The 23,522-nt window shown below is 38.4% G+C and overlaps 1 protein-coding gene across 2 annotated transcripts in view; it reads right to left on the bottom strand.

The window, feature by feature from the left end:
• Nucleotides 1-23,522, bottom strand: part of LOC117416121 (cilia- and flagella-associated protein 46) — a 50,721-nt gene that overhangs the window by 2,899 nt on the left and 24,300 nt on the right. The window contains exons 41-56 of one of the 2 annotated variants that reach the window (XM_059026148.1): nucleotides 22,519-22,716; nucleotides 21,952-22,140; nucleotides 21,136-21,267; nucleotides 20,843-21,022; nucleotides 19,975-20,148; nucleotides 18,216-18,313; nucleotides 17,901-17,965; nucleotides 17,214-17,407; nucleotides 13,389-13,507; nucleotides 11,928-12,019; nucleotides 10,930-11,094; nucleotides 8,585-8,664; nucleotides 8,267-8,327; nucleotides 7,149-7,184; nucleotides 3,226-3,328; nucleotides 2,324-2,436 (exon numbers count right to left, since the gene is read on the bottom strand). In XM_059026148.1, the coding sequence (XP_058882131.1) occupies nucleotides 2,324-2,436; nucleotides 3,226-3,328; nucleotides 7,149-7,184; nucleotides 8,267-8,327; nucleotides 8,585-8,664; nucleotides 10,930-11,094; nucleotides 11,928-12,019; nucleotides 13,389-13,507; nucleotides 17,214-17,407; nucleotides 17,901-17,965; nucleotides 18,216-18,313; nucleotides 19,975-20,148; nucleotides 20,843-21,022; nucleotides 21,136-21,267; nucleotides 21,952-22,140; nucleotides 22,519-22,716 (1,999 nt within the window). The remainder of the gene's footprint in view (nucleotides 1-2,323; nucleotides 2,437-3,225; nucleotides 3,329-7,148; nucleotides 7,185-8,266; nucleotides 8,328-8,584; nucleotides 8,665-10,929; nucleotides 11,095-11,927; nucleotides 12,020-13,388; nucleotides 13,508-17,213; nucleotides 17,408-17,900; nucleotides 17,966-18,215; nucleotides 18,314-19,974; nucleotides 20,149-20,842; nucleotides 21,023-21,135; nucleotides 21,268-21,951; nucleotides 22,141-22,518; nucleotides 22,717-23,522) is intronic. The other variant, XM_059026149.1, reaches the window with a different exon arrangement.

Genomic DNA, 23,522 nt, shown 5'->3' with positions numbered 1-23,522 from the left:
AGTGATATAACTTTCTACAATAAGGAAAGGTTGTACCAAACAATTCTTTATTAACAACTAAGATCTGTGGAAAGTAGCCTTGGCAAGCTTCTTTGACCAAATAGAAAAAAATAAGCATCAGAATGCAGATCCAGGTATCTATTAATATTATTATAGTTCCCTTCATAGACTACCATAAGGATTACAATTGTGGAACCTTGATTATATTTTGTATGGATAGTATGTATATAAATATATATGCAGTAAAATATGTTTTGCAAATAGTGCAAAGTGCTTTCATATTAAATGTTTTTTTTTTTTTTTTTTTTTTTGGTGGTACAAAAAATCTACAAGCTATGGTATAAATCCTGATTAATCCTACATTCTTACTTTCTCCCTGATAATCTATAGCCTCCACCTTTTGTGCCTGCTTTTTCCCTGCAAGTGGAAATAAAATAAGCTTTATATGATCAGCTAATACAGCTTACAGTACATACTAATGTACTCAATATCAGGGTAAAAATATCAAATGATAGAGTGACTGCATATTTGTATTTATTTATTTCACTGTCCTACTTACACTATTAATACGACCTTTACTACACATTGTTAACAATGGCGTCTTTTACACCCAGAACAGAACATTCTTTTTACAGAATGCTTACAGTATATATATATATATATATATATATATATATATATATATATATATATATATAGGCTAGAATTCCCTAAGCATTTCTTCATTGATATTAAAAACTTCACAGATAGAATCAGCTGATAAATCTATCTATGATGGATGTCCTCAAAAAGCTAACCTGAATTTAGAATCTTAAAACTCGCTTTAAACACAAACTTAAATTTCAACAAGCCAAACAAAACTGCAGATAATTGGCCACTATATATTGGCAGCAGTGTGGAGTAGTGGTTAGGGCTCGGGACTCTTGACCGGAGGGTCGTGGATTCAATCCCAGGTGGGGGACACTGCTGCTGTACCCTTGAGCAAGGTACTTTACCTAGATTGCTCTAGTCAAAACCCAACTGTATAAATGGATAATTGTATGTAAAGAATAATGTGATATCTTGTAACAATTGCAAGTCACCCTGGATAAGGGTGACTGCTAAGAAATATATAGTAATAAACTAAAAACCCATACATATTTCCAGGCATTTCCAGTTAAATATTTGAGCAAGGTACTTTACCTAGATTGCTCAAGTAAAAACCCAACTGTATAAATGGGTAAGTGTATGTAAAAATAATGTGTAAAAATAATGTGATATCTTGTAACAATTGTAAGTCGCCCTGGATAAGGGTGTCTGCTAAGAAATGAAATAATGTATATTACACTATATTTTTCAACTATTGAAAAGCCACCACTTCTAAACTGCTCTTTCCTATAAAAGCATACCTTTGCTTACTTCTCCCTTCTTGCCTAAGCTTGGTTGATTGCTTTCCTTAGCTTTAACAGGAGCTGTATTGTACCATTTTTACACCAAAAAAAACAAAAAACAAAAAAAAACACAAACATATTTCTCAATAAAATAACTGATATGGCTATTGATGTAATATTAGTTACACATGTATAGCAATAATTAATAATAAAACAGATACACTGGTATATTCACCTCAACGTGTCAGCCACATAATACTTATGTTTCGTTATTATAAAGAAGGTATTAAAAAAGATAATGCATGCTAATATAGTAGATTTGGCATTCTGTGAATGCTAAATTGCTAGAAGAAAGATTAATACATGCACAAGCAAACTACTTTGTAATTGTAACCCTTTAACCATTTACTGCCGAGGGTATGTTCCTATTCTCTGTGTCAAATATATTGGACATTGGGCAGCAAAGGGTTAACTACACAAATTGTCTTTGGAGGGCACCTCTGTTTCTCTAAAGGATGAACTGCTGTAAATGGGGGCAGGTGAAATTTAAGGTATTAAGGATTCACTTGCCTGTCTTCCAACTACTTAAAACATATTTCAAGAATAATATTATCTAAACAACATTTAAAGTGTATAGAAATGTTATATTGAATGTACTTCCTCAGATCCCCTCAGATGAACTATCATCTATCTACAATGTGTTTGCAGCATTATTCAGAATGAAACCCTCATGATCCAAACTTTGATTAAGAACAGCAAAAGTATTGGAAAGCAGTATCTGCATTGCAAACTCTGGTTCATTTATTGTGAAGTTTTTGCATTAACTAGTTGAAAAGTGGTACCAAATAAGGACTTTGATAGTAATAAAAAAAAACATTGGATAATTAAACACTTGCCATATGGTCTATGCATTCTATGCACATGATATACACATAAATACTTAAAAATATTACCTGGAAAATTCTTTGCAACAAGTTTAGAAGGCATGAAGTTTGCCAGAAATCGTTCTGTTCCATAAAAAATAAATGCACTACAACTATTCATCAGTTGTTCCAATTCGGCATGGCTATAATAAAAAGAAGATAAAATAATAAAGCATATCATGTAATATAAGAAAGAACAAATAGACACTGCTGTGCAAAAGTCTTAGACCTGTTGCATTTTTCTACTCAGATGCACTATGAGCATCAACAATTTACTCAAAGCCTCCACTAATGTTTTCTACTATTATAATAAACACTGAGTGAAATAGCTTGCATCATTCGATTTTCAAGGTGTGGTATCCAAAGCATAATCAACAAGTACAGAGAAACATCTGTAATTGACAAACCCAGGACTGGAAGACCCAAAAAGCTGTCTAACCAGTTTGAGCAATACTTGAAGATAATATCCTTAAGGAATAGAAAGAAAACAAGCGTTGAATTGACAACAGAACTGGCAGAAGGCACAGGTGTCGCTGTCCATCAAATCAACAGTTCGAAGGTCGCTCTTGAAATCAGGACTTAAAGGATGTGTTGCAGTAAGAATACCTCTGTTAAAAGGGAACAATACTAAAAGGCTAAAACATGCACAAGAACACAGAAAATGGACTATGGAACAATGGTCAAAGGTGCTTTGGACTGTTGATGGATGGACAACGACAACTATGCCTTCTGCCAGTTCTGTTGTCAATTCAACGATTGTCTTCTTTCTATTCCTTAAGGATATTATCTTCAAGTATTGCTCATCCTTGTTAGACAGCTTTTTTATCAATACAGTAGCTTATATGAAAAAAAAAAATCAGTATTAGTTAAATCCAGGTTGATGCAGTACACCCCGATGTGTGAAAATTTGACCTGCAATCTTTGATACTGACCTCGGATTATGTCCTCTGTCCATCACTCCTTCCCAATAAGGTGTAAATTGCTGGTTGTAGGTTTCCAGTATTCTGCTCATTTTATGCACTGGACTCACCGATTCTTTAAAAAAATAAAATAATAACCTTTAGAGATAATCTTATTGTATCAGATACAGTGCAAAATGGTCTGCCTTAAAACATATTTTAATCAATAACACATTAGATTTATTTATTTATTTATTTTTTAAGGCATATATCCAACAAATAATCATGTCAAAAGAGCTATATAAAACGGAGGTGTCATGGGTAATAGTGCCTGTTAAATTGTGGTTTAAGATTATAAAAACATACCACCTGGAGTCTGATGCAGCAATGTCGAAATGGATTGCTTGACTCAGACTTTCCCCCAGCTTGGCTTGACCAGAGATTTAAAACCTAGGTATTACAGCCCTATGCACTGTGATGCGGCAGGTCAGTTAGAAAGTTTTGAAGACTTAATGCATAAAAATAATTTAAAAAGACAGGATCTTTTTTAGAAACCTCCAAATGCAACAATATTTAAGCAAGCCTATACAACTTGAAAATACAAGGCCAAATACTAATGAAATTCTTCACATATTCATTACTGCCTATAAACCAAACAAATCAGAAGAAAGTTGTATCTAAATTATACATTAGCATTTAAGATACTAAACAAGTTTCAACAGCATACATAAAGGCTAAATGGGAAAAAGAAAATGATATTGTAATTCCTGATGAACACTGGGAAAGTATATGTAAATTTCAAGAGTTCAACCAAGTCACAGATTTGGAGATGATTTTGTTGGAAAAACCAAACCCTTTTTTTATTTTTTATTATTACTCCTAAATTACAACCACAACAAAAAGGCACAGCATCACAGTGTTGGAGGCTATGTGGAGAACAGATGGTGTCTGACACGCATAGGTGCAGGGCTTCTGGCATTCCAGAGGTTCAGCTCTTGGGAAAATGGTACATATTGAAATACCACAAGAAAGCCAGTAAGAAAGCAATCACAAGAAAAATGTTTGTTCAGGAAGCTCCAACATATGACCAATGGATTGATATTGTAAATGAGATCTACGTAATGGAAAAATGAACCTTTTCTCTTAAATTACAATCAGAAAAATGTATGAAATACAACCTGGATGATTATTATTATTATTTATTTCTTAGCAGACGCCCTTATCCAGGGCGACTTACAATTGTTACAAGATACCACATTAATTTAGTTTTGTAACCCCCATAAACCTAAGTTTCTACCATAAAGACCCACAGAGAACATGTCATTCTACACTAAACTGCTGTGATCGCGCTCTCTCTCTCTGTTAATCTGAGTTTAAATTATTTTTTAATTTAGTAGCTACCAATTTATTTTTACCGTTTTTCTCCCAATTTGAAATAGCCAATTATTTTTTGGGCTCAGCTCACCGCTACCACCCCTGCGCTGACCCAGGAGCAGTGAAGACGAACACACGCTGTCCTCCGAAACGTGTGCCGTCAGCGTAACCTGTGTTGGCTTGAAGCAAACCAAGTTCATCTTTGGACAGTCTTATCTAATGACTTTGAAAGGGCATAGCGAGTGCAAAACAATGTTATGACAGTGATGCATCACTGCTCTGTTGAAGTCTGATATGTTTCAGCATCTAGGACATAAATCATGAATGAAATGTTCTTGTCAGACCGTATAAGGTCCATTCCAAAATACACAATTTCTTTCACTTCTGTTGATGCTTACGCTCCATAGGTCCTTTTGGGGACCTACATAAAATTACATTTGTGGTACTGTTATTTGGCAATGAATTACAACAACATTACAGCCTCAGAGACAGTTCAGTTCTACAATATGTAAAACATGCCATATTCTTTTTGAGAAAAAACTGAGGTTCACTAAATATAGTACAGGTATTCAGAAGATTCTGTGGCTCACGCCATGAAATTCTACTTTTCGGTTACTTTTGTAGCAAGATCATATTGATTACTTTGCTGGGCATAATCTTGGTTGCTATACTCAGTGGCAAGACATTCTCCTTCAGAAATCTCCAGGGATAAAAGTAAAGCAACTGATTAACTATCCTTGAGATGAGAACCCCTTGAGAGGGCTTGATCTTAATCCATGGGCATGGAACTACTTATCTGTAAATATGGTAGTTAAATGGATTTTATTTTTCCCTCATGTAATAGTGCAACACAAACACATTCTATAGTTTAGCATACTATGTATGATTCAAAACAAACTCTATTTACAAAACACTGATATTTACAGTATTTTTTTTAATTAAAGTAAACGTTGATCTACATTTTTTACTTAGATTGGTATATTTTCATACATAAATTTCAAGAAGACTTTACAAAACACTGATTCTGAAGAATGCACTGAAGGGACCAGCTCAGTACTGCCTACACTGTGAAAAATAATAGGTTACCATACAGTTCCTTCAAACGAATTAGGGTAGCTACAGTATATTCTCCCTGATACCGTATTTATAGTAAATGTAAACATTCATGACATAAATAAGATTAGTCATGAAAATCCATGACAGTATTAATGTCATGGGAGGTGTGCAATGGAAGGAAAACTAACTGCTGAATAATTAAATTGATAAAAGTTTGACTTCTTTCTTAAATGCCATAATTGAAGAAGTTTATTCTGACCTCCTAAATTCTTCTTGATTATAAACTATGCTGATAAAAAAAATGGTCCCAAATAAACTGCACCCTTAACAATTAAGCAGCAGGGTTCTGTAAAATATAGCGTTACACGTCCCGACGTGTTGCTACAACTGTTTAAATAATGTACTTGTAATTTTTCTTTTCATTTTTAACATCCTGACAACTTTTTACACTTATAACTTTAAAGTCTGTTTCAAAGCTCTTTTCAAAATGGCCACTTTAGTGCACTGGTGTTCGAGATCAGGGCTGTGACCTCTAAATCACTGCAGGAATAGCAATTAAAAAAACAACATAACAGCAAGTGCTCTGGCTTTTCTGTTCTGTACCACATCATGGATCTTTATTTCTGTGTTACCTGTTTGACACCCCTGATCAAAACCCACTGTACCAGAGCAGACATTTTGAAAGCTTTGAAACAGACTTTAAACTTATACGTGTAAAACGTTGTCAGGATGTTAACAATGAAAGGAAAAATTACATGGGGAGGTGTAACCCTATATTTTTTGGATCCCTGCTACTTACTCTAAGGTAGAGCTCTCAGTACAAGCCAATTTTCTGTAAAAAACAAATCAAACTCAGATAGAAGACTTTGGGGACCAGAAAAGCAGCCTGTCTTGGTGACTGATGAGGAAGACAACTCCAGTGGAACTTGCATGTTAGCAAACTGACACATCAGCACAACAAATCAGACTAAATCTCCTCTAAGGAAAACTTTTACTCAGCACTGTTTACTAACTTACAACTTTATTGGTTTACCAAATTGCAACTACTCAAACCTGGTTTCCTCCAACTTTAAATTAATCTTGAAACGTTAGCTTCAACATTTTGCATTATAAAATGGAAGGAACCAATGTGTTTTTTTAATTTATTAAAAGTTATTTTGTAATAAAAGTCACTTGGGGAGGGGCCTATTGCAATCACGACTATCAATACAAATACTTTATTTTTTTTTAATGACTGTATAACTTGCATGACTGATCTGCCCAATGTTATATCCCTTGTATAGCATAAGCTTCTTGCACAGCATTAACGTCTAAAGAGTAACATAGTATACTACTGTATACACAGTAGAATACCCCCCCCCCCCCAGTATAATGTAGTATATAATGTATAGTATAGTATAGTATATATGTAGTATATAACCTGTATATGACAAGGAGTGATTATTCTAAAAGGCTGCAATGCATTATGAAAATTATTGAATTTTGGGGGCTTTTATGTAAGCTTATACATTAGCTTTTCTTGTTACCTGTTTCTCTTGCTTCATTATATGGGTCCACAACATCTGTCATATTGCATTAAGGGTTAAAGTTATAAAGTACAAGTTAAGAGCATATCATCACTTTTTAAAGTATCATACATGGTGTGGTAGGCTCGCAGCATCTTAGTAGCTTAGTTTAGTGGCCATAGAGCATCCTTTCAAATCCCATAAAACATGTATTGATGACATTTTCATCCTTAATTATCCTCAGAGGGTTCAATGGAGTTTAAAACACAAGATATATATTTTTCTGATGTATTAAAAAAAAAAAAAAAATAAAAATAAAATCCTGTTTTGTGTTCATGGGCCCATAGGAAACCTTTTGCTGTTCTAGAAAGTGTCAACATATTACCTCTGAATACCCATTGGTTTTACATACCCTGCCACACGCAGTTGACCATGTACTGTATATCTTAGAGGCTGATTTATACTACAATTTATCCATGCTTGACCTTGAAGTAAATTAATGTAAACAAATTGTGCCTATATTTTGGTTTAGTGCATAATTGGCACCCCAACAGCAGTGTCCCCCTACTGCAGGGTCTTCAACCCTGGTCCTGGAGAGCCCCAGTCCTGCAGGTTTTATAGGTGTCTTTACGTCATCAGTGGCTAAAGATCTGGAACACATGTTAATCTTGACTAATTAAGCCAATAATTGGTTCATTTAAGTAATTGAGAGTTCAGGTGAAACGAAAACCAGAAGATCCTGTAGCTCGCCATGACCAGGGTTGGAGACCTCTGCTTTACAGCATGTAGTGGTCAACTATAGAACAACTTCAATGAGTGGCAGATTTTAATCCACAGTACAGTAGTATGGCTCCTGACAACTATTGCTGTCTTAATATTTAGGATAGGCACCCACAGAATAAAGATTATTTCTTGCCACTGCAAATGCTATTCCTTTCATGCCAACTTTGTAAAATTGTAATTCTTACAAAAATGAGAAAAATGTAGACATAACAGTAAGTCACCAGCTCTGTGTTAAAAAGAAGAAATTATATACCTAATAAATGCCTCAAGATGTTGTTGTATTTGGAATTTTACAACTGCAATGATGGAATGTTTTACTATGGCCTACATCAATCCAAAATATGGTAAAAGGATACATTTGATGTTGTGTGTGTCCACTGAGATGCAATTAGGTGGTAAAACTCGACTGACAGGAACCTGGTTTGAAAGATAACAGAATACATTTAACAGGCAATTCAACTGGTTTCCTAATTTTAATTTCTAGCTAGCTAATTTGTAAGACCAACAAATATTATGTTATATCAATAAAGACGGTTACAGCTACAAAAGGAAAAAAAAATGTATGTGTGTGTGGATATATATATATATATATATATATATATACACTCTGCAGTTCAGTAAACAGAAACCTTCAGTTTATATCTCATAGGAACAGATTAATTTGCTAAACGTACCCCTTTGATAGACTTCTTTTGATCTCCTTTTGCTTTTGGTCCTTTTGCACTTTTAGCATCCTTTTTGTTGTCACTTTCAGCTACAACAAACAAGTTTAAATGATGTGATTTAACTTTCATATTAGGGTTTTAAACCACATTAAAGCAGGTTGAGAAAGTAATCATTTCAGATTTTATTTGGAAGTCACCTACTGTAGCTAATGGGTAACTTAATTTAAATACCAACATGAAATATAATCACTCATATTACATAAATATGATTTGAATATAAAACTTTATGAGCAACTCATTGATTAAAAACAGTAAACACTTCCAACTTATTTCAGTTGTGAAACCTGTTTAAATGAATTAGTCAACGTGAGATCCAGCAACATTTCTCTCCCAATTAAGAAAAGAGAGAACAAGATAACAAAGCTTACAAAACAGATTTTGGATTATATAATCCCTGGCGTTATGAAACTGCATTTGAAAAGTAATCTACCTGACAAATAACAGAGAAAGAAAATAGGATTGTAATGAGTTTGAGATGTAATACATGATGCACAGAATTCAGAGCCTTTTACCGTACAAAGATATAAACAATGTAATATGATTTTTTTTTTTAAAAAGTAGGAGATATTTTTTTAGAGGTAGATACAATAATTTGACAAAATGAATGGCAGTTATTCAAGCTGAACATTCAATAACTGTTTTGTTTTTTTTATAAACTTTGGAAAGGTGTTCATAAATGTTGACACAGCAATGGACAAAATAGTTATTGCAAGCTATATGGAGTAATATTTGGAATCTTATATGAACTTGAATGAATCTGGAAAGACATTTCTTGCAGAAGCAGAGCAAAAGACTGTACCTACACTCACAGTATCAAAGGATAATACTTAGTTATGAAGTTAACTGTTTGGTTGCCTCATTTCAGTGCCAGGAATATAGTAATGAGGGTTAACAATATGTCAGTGACGGTGAGACAGGCAGCAACATCTAATGATCTGTATTAAAAGATAACAGGTTGTATTGATCAAATATTTTTGTGTCAGACAGTGCTCTGCTGTCCTATAAATGTAGATATGCTGACACTTAATTAATATTATCCTAAAGTATTTTGTTTAAAGAAATTCTCATTCTGTAATAAAATGGAATGCTGTTTGAATTTGCAGAAGCTTTTAAAAGTACATCCAAATTAGGTTAATTTAATACTAACGTCTAATTAGTTGATATCTTGTTAGTCTTACCGAAACATTATTACATCTTAACAGCATGTAGCATCAGCCCCAAATATGCTACATAAAATAACAGATTATCTACTTCTAATGTTGCTCTGGCTCTATATCTTCTTGACACAATGCTAAACGTATAGATGTCAGAATTATGGAAATATGGGTCCTAGGGGAAGTAGCTAAATCAAATTTTGCTATGTACTAAATTCTATATGTTCCATGGCATATTTCTTTATTATACTTGAAGGTAGTAAATATATTACTTCAAAATGCTTTAAGTCTAATGTGTTGATTTGATCAGAACAGTGTATAAATGGACAACAGGCCTGTGACCTTCTGACATGACCTTTTAAGTTCCTTCTGTTTTAATACTAAGTCTCACAGAGCTAGAGGTCTGAAACAGATTAATGAAGAAAGACATCTGAAGGTTAATGTTATTTTACTATGAACATTTTAAATGTCTCCTTACATTTTACTTACTCATGTGAACAATAAAAGATGCTAAGGAATCTGATATCTAGATATACAGTATAAATGCTTCTTGTTTTTCTCAGCTACAATAACATCTTTAATATTTGAATATAGTCACCAATAAGACTAATTTTGTTTGGCATTTTATTATCCTTATTCACTGAGTTTAATGAACATTTTCTTCAAATAAGAAATCTGCACATTGTCTATAAAACCTTCCTTCTATTTTAAGGTCACATTATGTTTTCTACATTGTTGTTTCGATAAACACACACACACACACACACACAGCTATATCTTACTCCACCATTCACAATGTATTATGGAATATCAGAAATACAAACAGGTTCTGGATCTGAATGATTACAGGATAAATCTTTAACTGGGTTTGGACAAAAACTTGGGTTGTCTGGGGGCTGTACCATGACTTTAAAGAAGAAAACAACACTGTAACATGCTGAGGTAACAAAACATCTGTGTTACTTTTATGGTCACTGTTTTAATTATCTAAATGGGCAGATTACAATATCTTGGCTGTTTAGCTCATTAGAATATGTCACTTTATGAAGCGTGTTATGAGAACACAGAGGAGGCCTTATGTCAGTAATTTTTTACTGAATTTTTCTGATGCGGTTACAGTTGTGTGCACAATGTTTTTACCTCCTTCTTCCCTGTGCATACGGTTGTAGAGGAGCTGCAGTGAGAAATCTCTTGATACTGAGCTTATCCCATCCTCTTGAAGGACTTTCAATGCTTCCAAAGGCAGCTCCATAAGCAATGTGTCTGCCAGCAGAATGACACATTCTCCCATATCTGCAGGCGCACCTGGTACACAAAAAGTACTGATTGGAAATTATGCTTTAAAGAAGCCGTCATACACTTCTATTGAAGGTGGGTTTGCTTATAATTTACACCCTATGAAACATTCTAAAATCAGTCTTTAGGTTAGATATGCTGTATACATTACTGATATTAAATTGTATATTTACTGTATGTAGAGTTGTGCAAAGCACTCAAGTATAAACATGAAGGACAGCGCATGGTACTTGGTCTATAAACATTTAAGATAAGATTTATGATACATTTATAACACTTTAAATAAGTACTGAACTCTCAAGGATTTTTTAGCTGTGAATGTGGAATAACTGGATGAGACATAGGAACCTGTATGTGTCAGTGTGAGAACACAAGGGATGTGTCAGTTGAAGCTAAGAAAAAGCATACACTTCAACTAAGAATTAATTTCAAATAAGAGTGTTACTGAAAATTCTAAAACCAAGGACTTGCCTTTACATTACTTCTTTCTTGTAGTTGTTTTGTCTTATGTGTTTTAGTGGACCAATGACACAGGCTATGGCATTGGTCCCATATTACTTATTACTTATTACTTATCACTCTTGGCCAGACCAACCAACTCTGCATCTTATTTGAGCAGACAAATGCTTGTGCTAAAATGTTTGGTGGTTTTGTGATGTGGAAACTATATCCAAAAGTATATCATTTGACCCAGACCTCTAAAGGCTTATGCAGCAATCCATATAACATATACTTTTCTCCTAATGATAACTAGTTGGGGATATCAGTCAAACATGACATTGTTTATCCATTTCGGGACCATTAAACAAGATTACAGTGTGTCTAGTACAAGTGTCTAGTACCTGGTAAAGCTTTATCAGCTGCAGGTTTGTCTTCCTTGTCTTTGTCTTTTGTTTTCCCTGACTCTGCAGTTGAGGCTGATGGAGTCCGCGTTCTGAAAGTCAAAGATAATAAGACATTAACTTACATCACCTTTTCATTTAGGAAACAAAGAGAAACCTACTCTTGGATGCAGGATGCGCTGCGTACAAACATAAGTGAATATGAAGGGTTGATAAGACAGTGCTTCTAAGCTTCAAATTTTTCTTGCAATTGCTTACACCTGCAGTCTCTGCATTTTTTTTCTGCTTGTTTATTTGAGTAACAATTCCATGCATCAATTTAATGAGTGTAATCATAACACTATGTTTACCAAATATAATCTACTGTCCATTGTATTTGTTGGATCAGTTGTGGGAATGTGGCAGAATCTGATTAATGATTTTTAGAATAACGTCACTGAGATGTCAGAAGATGGAATGGCTGGAATAGGGAAGTGCAAGACAAATTAGAAGAACTTTGATAAGTTGTTGGGCTTTTTAAAGCAGTTCCAAGTGCTTACCCAGGTTATATAAAACCGTTAATCCATCCTCTGGCAAGCATTATGCTGACCCTTGAACAACGCGTTGCACTAGTGATGTGAGTTGGATCATATTATCTATTGTTGGCATACCCCATGGCAAATGCCCCATCCATGGGAAATCACTTCCCATACCTGGGCCTCTTCAGTGAGTTACAGGAAAACAATTCCATCTCGGGTCTCGTAATTTAGGACGTCACAGAAACCCTAGATGGAATTATTTTCCTGTAACTCACTGAAGCCCATCTATATATATATATATATATATATATATATATATATATATATATATATATATATATATATATATATATATATATATACACACACACACACACAGTAAAACCTGTCAAGAGTGACCACTCATGGTCGCTTGTAAAATGGGCACTTTTACGATGTGCAGAAAGGCTACTATTGTTACTGATGTTTCCTGTAAAATTTGAATTGCATGCTTCAACAGGCATCCCACTAGACTATCTTATTTTTTTTTATTATTATTAACTTTACATACAGTATACAGTGAAGTTCTGTATTTAAAATGTATTTAAAATCTCATTCAGTACTAACACAAATGCTTATTTTCTAGACTGTGAAGTTATGCAATCATTATCAAAAAGACCAAAATGCTATCGTAGATAAATGTTCAACAAAAGCTTGTGGTGATGCAATCACTTGTATTTACAATTTGTTTGAAATACTTTACACTGTTAAATTAATAAAATTGTCCCAATTGTTCATTTTAATGTGTTGTGTCACAGCAAAAGCACAGCTTTCTAATGTTTTTTTTTGTAGGCAACTCAAATACGTTAAGATATTTAAGGCATATATGGCTTTGTCAACTGTGTGATCTTCCATAGTTACAAAATCAATAGGATGGAACTTATGAACTATGATTTATACATACCTCAAACCTGGGAAGTCAAATTGGGAGATAACAGGATTGAGATAATCCTCCAAGTGTTTCACAATTTCACTGAAGTTTGATAGCAGTGTTGGCTCATCTTTTGTTACTTTGGAGGCTTCCTTTTTGTTGAGACATAGAAAAAAGAATAAAATAACCTAGGATACAGTATCTGCTGTCGAGAACAGATTGAGATAAAGTTAAAAGGATATACTGCAGTATAAGAATTGACCATAACAAGTGTGGCAGTCTGGCTCGCAGTGGTGATGTGGATGACGTCACGGACCAGGAAGTAACTCAAACCAAAACAGTGGATGGGCGGTTGAAGCTGAGTGCTGGTGCACTCAGCGTATTTAATAAACAGAACAAAAACAAAAGATTTAACAAAACACCAAACAAAAGGGCACGAGGGCCGAACGAATAAACAAACAAGTAAGTTTCGTGCTGGATACTCCAGCACGTTTTAGCAATTGTTTTCTTCCTCTCTCTCTCCCGTTCTCCACTCTCGAACACTCCACACCCCGAGTGCAGAGTGCTGCTGGTTTATATACTCTGGCCGAGGGATTTAACTAGTTGGTAATTATCTTATTATCCCCCGGCCAGAGTCTGCACGCGTTTGGTAAGGATGCATGACTGTCAGCTATTTAAGTAATCAGTAGCTGATCAGCCATGCATCCTCACGGGGTTTTTAAATAATAATAAAAGACGCGGCGCTTTTACCCGCGCCGCAAACAAAAATACAAATAATAATAAATAGGGGCGGGACACTCCGCCACACATGCCCCCCCTTGTGCGCAGCACACATGGCCCCAACGGCCACCTCCCCCCTCAGTCTTAAAGTCCCGGAAGAGGGGGAAGCAAGTTACTTCTGGGGGGTGGCCATGGTGGAATCTCTGGCACCCCCCCATTCTTCGTGGCCGGCAGCTCCCTCTTCCGGGGCTCCCGCCACACTCTATCCTGCCGCGAAAGTGCGGCTGGGGGAGCTGGTCTCCTGACCTCTCCCCCCTTCTTCATGGCCGGCAGTTCCCCTCCGTGGGGCTCCGACCACATGATCTCCAGCCGCGAAAGTGCGGCTGGGGGAGCTGGTCTCCTGACCTCCCCCCCTTTCTTCATTTCTGGCAGCTCCCTTTCATGGAGCTCCGGCCATCGTGTAGCGACCCCAGGCGAAGCAGGATCCCTGGCGACCCCAGGTGAAGCCGGACCCTCGACGACCCCAGGCGAAGCAGGATCCCTGGCGACCCCAGGCAAAGCAGGATCCCCGGCGACCCTAGGCGAAGCCGGACCCTCGACGACCCCAGGCGAAGCAGGATCCCTGGCGACCCCAGGCGACGGCAGCAGCGGCGGACCCTCGGAAGGCGACGGCAGCAGCGGCGGACCCTCGGAAGGCGACGGCAGCAGCGGCGGACCCTCGGAAGGCGACGGCAGCCGCGGCGGACCCTCGGAAGGCGACGGCAGCCGCGGCGGACCCTCGGAAGGCGACGGCAGCCGCAGTGGACCCTCGGGAGGCGAACTCGGGAGGGGAGCCCCTGGCCATGGAGGCGGCAGCGGGAGCTCCACTTCTCCCTCGTACCCTGTGTCCTGTAGAGAACAAAAGGCAGCCCCAGGCGATGCAGAACAGCCATCCCCAGGCAATGGCAATGGTGGGAGGGGAAAGCAGTCCTCCCACAGCGGCTGAGACGGAACCAGCAGGTATTTACCCTCTGCTGGTGGAGCTGGGAGTGGCAAGCAGTCCTCCCACGGCGGCTGAGGCGGAACCAGCAGGTATTCACCCTCTGCTGGTGGAGGTGGGAGGGGCAAGCAGTCCTCCCACGACGGTTGAGGCAGAACCAGCAGGCATTCACCCTCTGCTGGTGGAGGTGGGAGGGGCAAGCAGTCCTCCCACGACGGTTGAGGCAGAACCAGCAGGCATTCATCCTCTGCTGGTGGAGGTGGGAGGGGCAAGCAGTCCTCCCACGACGGTGGAGGCGGAACCAGCAGGCATTCACCCTCTGCTGGTGGAGGTGGGAGGGGCAAGCAGTCCTCCCACGGCGGTTGAGGCAGAACCAGCAGGCATTCACCCTCTGCTGGTGGAGGTGGGAGGGGCAAGCAGTCCTCCCACGACGGTGGAGGCGGAACCAGCAGGCATTCACCCTCTGCTGGTGGAGGTGGGAGGGGCAAGCAGTCCTCCCACGACGGTGGAGGCGGCGGAGGCAGAGGCAGCTCTTGCTGCTCTGCTCCTGGTGATGGTGGAGACAGAAGCAGCTCCTGCTGCTCTGCTCCTGGTGGTGGTGGAGACAGAGGCAGCTCCTGCTGCTCTGCTCCTGGTGGTGGTGGAGGCAGAGGCGATGGGGCGGATGCTGGCCACTCAGAGGGAGGCTGTGGCGGTGCTGGCTCCCTCTGCTGTGGCGGCTGGGCTGGTGTGTGCCGTGCTCCCTTCAGCAGCATAAATAGAGGCTGCTGGGGAACACCAGCATCCTGCCCTTCTCCCCCCCAGAAAAATTCAGGGGGTTGAGCCTGTAACTCCTCCCCTTCTGGCTCTTGGGACTGCAGCTTGGGTCCTAGGGCTGTGGAAGCCCCGACTTCCCTCTCTTCGGGCCGTGGACACACCGACTCCTCCCTTTTGGGCTGTGGACGCACCGACTCCTCCCTTTTGGGCTGTGGATGCACCGACTCCCCCCTCTTGGGCTTAGGACGTTCGGGCTCCTCCCACTCAGGCGCAGGACGTGCGGGCTTCTTTGCCTTCTTAGCACCGCCCCTCCTTCCCTTCTTCGGGACCAGCAATTCCACCTCCTGCCATGGAGGGGGTTGGTCGGGTGCTTTGTGCCCGACCTTGCCGACGGCAAAGCACCACTCCTCCCCTTTGAGGCAGGTGAGGCAGGTTTCCTGATCCACCTGCGGCGATGGTATGGCCTTCAGGTGGATCCACTCCTCCGCAGTCTCCACCTCACCTCGATCAAAGGCCTGCACAAAGAGGGGGTCTTCATATGGGCACACCTCAGGGAGGTGCCCATACTCCAGGCAGGCGAGGCACCATGTAGCCCCTCCTTCCTTCAACTCCCTCTGATGCGCATGCCACCTCTCCATATAGGCGTCCACTTCATCCATTTTTTTTTTTTTTTTTTTTTTTTTTTCAAACACAAAAAACACTATTTGAAAAAACGAACACGAAAAAAACTTCCTTTGCTGTTCCTGGTCCGGCTGTTGGAGGCGTTGTTTGTCCCACGCAGGACACCATATGTGGCAGTCTGGCTCGCAGTGGTGATGTGGATGACGTCACGGACCAGGAAGTAACTCAAACCAAAACAGTGGATGGGCGGTTGAAGCTGAGTGCTGGTGCACTCAGCGTATTTAATAAACAGAACAAAAACAAAAGATTTAACAAAACACCAAACAAAAGGGCACGAGGGCCGAACGAATAAACAAACAAGTAAGTTTCGTGCTGGATACTCCAGCACGTTTTAGCAATTGTTTTCTTCCTCTCTCTCTCCCGTTCTCCACTCTCGAACACTCCACACCCCGAGTGCAGAGTGCTGCTGGTTTATATACTCTGGCCGAGGGATTTAACTAGTTGGTAATTATCTTATTATCCCCCGGCCAGAGTCTGCACGCGTTTGGTAAGGATGCATGACTGTCAGCTATTTAAGTAATCAGTAGCTGATCAGCCATGCATCCTCACGGGGTTTTTAAATAATAATAAAAGACGCGGCGCTTTTACCCGCGCCGCAAACAAAAATACAAATAATAATAAATAGGGGCGGGACACTCCGCCACACAAGTATATTTTGTTTCTCCTCCAAATTAGTTACCATATCTGGAAACAGTGCTTTCAAAGAATACTGGTTAACCTACATTATGTGCTCCCTTGGTGTTGTGCAGTAAGTTTTCTAACATGCTCCTCTGCTGTGCATTGTGGCTACGCTGGTACTCCTTTTTAAGGAGTACTTGCATCACTTCTTTCTTATGAAGACGAACTCTTGAAAGCAGCTTGGAGAATATTTCTGGGTCCACAGCTGCTCGTGCAACTCTAGTACGAACCAATGTGCCTGTCACAAAGTAAAATGAATATAATTGATACCACAGAGTTTAATACATATTATTTTGTTATAATATTAATCTTTTTAAACCCAATTAATTACTACAGTGCATTCAAACCAAAAACCTTTGTTCTAGGTATAATTATTGGAGGGGATGCCCAGGAAACAAAATTACAATATTATCATGTAGCCTGCTGATCTGTTCCCAAACAAGATTCAATCTGTTCACTGAAGGGTTGTTAACGTTGAATTTAAATTGAAAAAAGTGTTGGTCTGAAATGAATATGAAAATTTAGTGAAAATGTCTTCTTAAATGTTATGCTGCCCGTGTTAAGCTGTTTACTGTAAACTACTGAGTCTGTAAAGTGTGTGCTCAAATTAAATCGGCATAAATCCTATGATCCTAAATGAGGCCCAAGGACAATGCATGCATTCATATTGGTTAAGATTAACAGTGAACCAGTAAAACACATTGAAGATCAAGAACAACAAAAACTCTTACCCGCTTGTTGAATACCCCTCCCTGTGGTTTTCAATCTGTCCAGAAATGCTCCATACAGAACAGACCTTAGGTAACAATAATGGAATTCTTAAGAGATAAAGCCTCTCATTAAGTAATAAAACTCCTTTACATTTCAATCTATATAAAAGACTCCATTACTGTACTTAGAACCACTGTAATGCCAACAATAATAACATACTAGTGTATTTCCAGTTTCCACTGTAATTATTCAATAAATAATGCTATGTATATTTCCTGTCTTGATATCACTGAATATCAAAAGACAAACTGAAACATATACACTTTGAATCATACCTGTCTTCAGAATGCTGAAGAATGACAATCTTAAAGTTAGGTGGAAGTTCGTTTAGGTGGTTGAGATGTTGTGGATTAATGCTGAGGTTTGCGTAGGACTAAAGTCAAAAAAAAAAAAAGTACCACACAAAATTACAAAACAAAAAAATATCTGATCTAACAAGGTTCAAATACGCAACGACATGTACTATAAATTAGATTTCTTGTGCTATAAATCAAATGTCATATAAAGTGCTAAGGACCTTTGTTAATACACATTACACCGTGTAACAATTTTTTTTTTTTTTTTTTGTTCCTGGGTAGTAAGTGTTATTTCCTAATTGCTTATGCCTCAGAAGTATAGAAAATGGCTATTATTCCCCACAAACTTTGCTTTTGTGACCAGGACAGTGATATTTTGAAATTGACTTATTTTCCAGAACATTCCAGATAGATTCAGTGCTGAGTAAACTTGGAGTAACTTCTAGAACTTTCTAGAACTTTCCAGTAATATAAATAGTAGTATAAATACAGGGGCCTTAAGCCCACCAGTTCAGTTTAGTTCCAGCTGCCTAAGTGGATACATATCTGCATTTTTCTGAGATGGCATCAAGAGGCTGCAAGCATCCAGCAGATGCATTTTGAGACTTCAAAATGGTGGCATTCCTGATGGGTCTCCAAGGCGGTTTTACCAAGTTTCCCTGCTATCTTTGCCTTTGGGACAGCAGGGACACCAAGGCGCACTACCACAGGCGGGACTGGCCACAGCGGACCGAGTTCTCTGTGGGGAGGAACAACGTCAAGTGGGTGCCACTGGTGGACCCCCGGAAGGTGCTGATGCCACCACTGCACATCAAATTGGGCCTTATGAAACAATTTGTCAGAGCTCTAGATAAGGAGTCGGCAGCCTTCAAGTGCCTTCAAGACTTCTTCCCTAAGCTGTCTGAGGCAAAGGTCAAAGCCGGTGTCTTCATCAGACCACAGATAAAGAAGATCCTGAAGTGCAATGAATTCCCCAAGAAGCTCACTAGTAAGGAGAAAGCGGCTTGGAACAGCTTTGTCGCAGTGGTTCGGGGCTTCCTGGGCAATCACAAGGCCGAAAACTATGTGGAGCTGGTTGAGACTCTGGTGAAGAACTACGACACAATGGGCTGTAGGATGTCCCTCAAAGTCCATATCCTTGATGCTCATCTTGATAAATTCAAGGAGAACATGGGAGCGTACTCGGAGGAGCAAGGCGAGCGCTTCCACCAGGATATACTGGACTTTGAACGCCGCTACCAAGGACAGTATAATGAGAACATGATGGGAGACTACATTTGGGAGCTGATTCGTGAAAGTGATTTACAGTATAATCGTAAATCTCGAAAAACTACTCACTTCTAAATCTTTTGTAGTCATTTTTGTATTACTTTAGTATAAATACATGTTAATTTGGATTCATATGTTGTTTTTTTCTGACTTTATGTGAACGAAAAGACACAAATTCGCCCGTTTTCTCATTGGAAATAGGTACATTTCAAAATATCACTGTCCTGGTCACAAAAGCAAAGTTTGTGGGGAATAATAGACATTTTCTATACTTTTGAGGCATAAGCAATTACGAAATAACACTTACTACCCAGGAACAAAAATTGTGTTACATAGTGATCTATAACTTTGAACGTGGATGTTTTTGTTCAATGTTGTAACTCACAAATGGTGCCTGGGCCTAGGGCCTTTAAATCAATGTATTCATTTTATAACAGGTTACATAAATAACAGTGTTAAGATACAATACCTTAGAAATCGCAGTAAGCCTTTGCTCAACTGTTTTGAGAAGAGTGTTTGTTCCATCAGCCTTTGTTTGATGTATCTGATGCTGAAGATGCAGTAGAGCTGCAAGCTGGGAGCTGCTAGTGTCAGAGGTAGCTTCTTTCAAGATATCACCCATCATAAGAGATGCACGGCAACTCTAAATAAGTAATAATAATAATAATAATAATAACAACAATAGAAACAACAATAATAATATGGTAGCTATATCTGTACCATTTATGACCATCGGCAAAAAAATGTTTTACACAACTGTCTTTTTAATACTGAACCTCATTTAGCCACTAGACTTCAATTTTACCCTCTGCTGTATGAATCAATTTTGCCCCATCCCCACCCCCCTCTCAAGATCAAGTTTCGAAACAACTGTAATGCAGGGTTTAGAGGTTCAGCTAAGGACTAGAGTATGTGAAAATGTCTTTGTACAGTAGCTCATGAGAGCTTTACTTATCAGCATTATTGTATTTCTTGCTCTTATTGTATTACTTGTATTGTAACACTTAATGTATTTGCTTACGATTGTAAGTTGCCCTGGATAAGGGCGTCTGCTAAGAAATAAATAATAATAATAAAATAACAATATCTCCTACCAAACAATTATACTAGTGTTCTATCATAGTTAAGACCATGATTTCAGTGACACTCATTTACATATATTTATGAATTTCCTTTTTGGCATAGTTAAAGTCTATTAAAGAAACTGATAACAAACAAAGCCACACCAATACTGAGATGCATTTCACAGTGCATGGTGAATAACTGTCTCTACTGAGATTACTGCTGTTAAATTGAATCTCTGATTATTGTCTGTACCTATAAATCAACAGTTTTACCTGATACAGAGCCAAGTATTGACCTGAAGAAACTGGGTCGAATTGTCCAAGACATTCAAGCATATTAAGGCAAGCTGCTGCCAGGATTTCAGTGAATTTGTTGTTAAGAGATAAACTGATGGCTTGTGCCAATACTTCACTAGCTTGAGCCAAGTACTGCTGTGCCACAATCCTTGCATCCTAAAAAAATTTAAAAAAAAACATGCTTTTTATGAATGCATACTATGCATTTGTTTTTTTAATTTTGTAGAAAACAAGAAATACAAAGTAGTATTGAGAAAAGACTACTTTACCTTAAGCCTAATAGCTTTTGACATATATTGCAGCACTCCCTGGTGCGTAATGGGGTAGTGTCCCAAATTGTTTGTTTCTTGTGAATGTTCTTCTTCAACATGAATTTGTTTTAAAGCAAGCTTAATTTCCTCCTGTAAAAAGCATATCATAAAAATACATGGTTTTGATTTTTTGTTTGTTTGTTTTTTTTTGTTTTTTGTTTTTTTTTTCTGGGGGAAAAACAGAGTTAGTGTCTCTTGAAAGGTTTTTAACATTGGAGGTTTGCAAAAGAGCTATTTGAAGATTAAGATATGCAACTGTTTAGATAATTTAAATAGACTTACTTTCTTACTGAGATCAATAAATAAACTGCTCAAACAGTATGTTGTTTCTTGATTTACTGTGTACTGTACTATGTTCTATTTGCCTCAAACTTCAAAATAAGTTTAAAAGCAAGGTACACACCCCAATAAACCAATGTCTTAATACCTGGAATTCAAACAGAACACAATTCCACTTAGAAGCATTTGCTTGCCAGATATTTTAAGTTCTGAAACCACTAAAATTACAAGTTTTTGACATAGGTTGAAGATTCTGATCTGCCATTGTGGTGTACATGTAACTTGTACATATTGTTCATTGATTGTCAAAAAACATAAGTGATGCAAACTGTAGTCAATGTTGATTTTTACCGAAACTTCTATTCCGTGAAATTATAGGTTCTAGAACTAGTAATCCTAATTATTTATGTAACCTCGACATTTCAACCCACATAAGTAAGTTGTGGCTTTAATGTTATTTAAAATAATAAATAAATAAATACAAATAGTTCATACCACAAATTGACTGTCCCACTGAACTGAGGGATGAAGTGGGTCAATCTGAACTGCTAGCAATCGTAGACACTTTCCTATCTGGCACAAGCACTTAGCCCTCATTTCCACAGAGCTAGAACAAAGAGTATGTATACTTTCAAGTTGTGCCAAAGCAACTTGCCCCAAGGTCTTCCCAGTTGTGACCCATTCCTAAAAAATGAAACATCCATACGTTACTTACTAATTAGAATAACAAATGTTTAAAAAGGTTGCACATTCCAATCATATTTACTGAATAAAGGGACAATAGACACATAAAAGTCTGTTATCTCACATGATTTATCACCAAGGAAAGAAACAGTTAATCATTTTGAAGAACTAGACACAAAACTGAAATGTTGGCGGAGGAGGAGGCTAATTCTGACTGGCAAATTACTTTTATTATATACCTCATTGATTATTTTCTGAATGGAATGTGTCTGCAGTGTGAATAAATATTTTCATCAAACAAAAAAATGACACTTTAAATGTAAGTTAAAGTTAATAACTGACTTGTATTCAATGGGTGTATAATTTGGATTCAATTACCTGCTGTACAGAAGAATAGTTTGGCGTACAACGCACGTACTCTTCCACAATTTTCTGTACTGAGCCTTTTCTTTCTTCAGCTAATGCTTGCTGCTTCTCTTCAGCGCAAACCAAATGAAGCATATCTAAGGTCAAGTCCACAAGGCTGAATTTCAGATTGGCCAGCTTTCTCAACAAAGGCAAAGTCAGGTTTCTCATCTGAAACAATTATTTACAAAAAGCATGGCTTGTTTGAAAAAGAAAATAAGATTTTACTCTTTTTAAAGATTGACTCCATGTAATGGAAAATATACAAAACAAAAAAAAAAAAACGTAGGCGAGAAATAACAAATAAATAAATAAATAAATAAACAAATAAATTACAAGCAAAATAGCTCAGTAGCTTTGAAAGCAGAATTCTGCTACCTTGTCGTCATAGTATACTGAGGTTCAGTATTTATTCAAATAAGAGTGGCACAGTGTGACCGGGAACCGGGTCGCTGGTTCCTGCGCAAGTGTGTGCCTGTGGAAAATCAGCTGCGACTCGCAGTTAGAGACGCGTTGCTAAGCAACCAGTTGAGTGGCAGGCTCATCCTGAGCTAAAGTGATCGGGAGGTCTGGATTGGCTGGGGGGGTGCCTGGGGATGCTGCGCGGAGCTCAAAAAGCAGCTGCGCTACAGCTCGGGGCTGCTGCAAGACCATTGCTGTATAGCTGTGAACGACTACTACGGAGCCCTTTAACTGCAAGACGGGGCCTGTGAAGGCGATTGCCCAGCCAGGACCGTCAGAATAGTCAGGAGTCGCTGGGAGGCCAGGACTTCAGAAATAACACAACAGAATTAGGTCAGCTTAGGGGAGGTGGATCCCAAAACAGTATAAAGAGGGTTACTGTAGAGTAGTAGGTTCCTGGAGCGGGACGTTCCTTTCAGTGGGACTAGCGCTCGTCATTTTGTGTGGCAAACTTTTATTTTTAGCTTTTGTTTTTTTGTTTTTATTGCTAGGGTACCATCGCTGGTACCCTAGTG

Source organism: Acipenser ruthenus, chromosome 7, assembly GCF_902713425.1.
Source record: "Acipenser ruthenus chromosome 7, fAciRut3.2 maternal haplotype, whole genome shotgun sequence".
NCBI classification, from domain to species: Eukaryota; Metazoa; Chordata; class Actinopteri; order Acipenseriformes; family Acipenseridae; genus Acipenser; species Acipenser ruthenus.
This window is presented reverse-complemented; position numbering and strand designations above follow the sequence as displayed.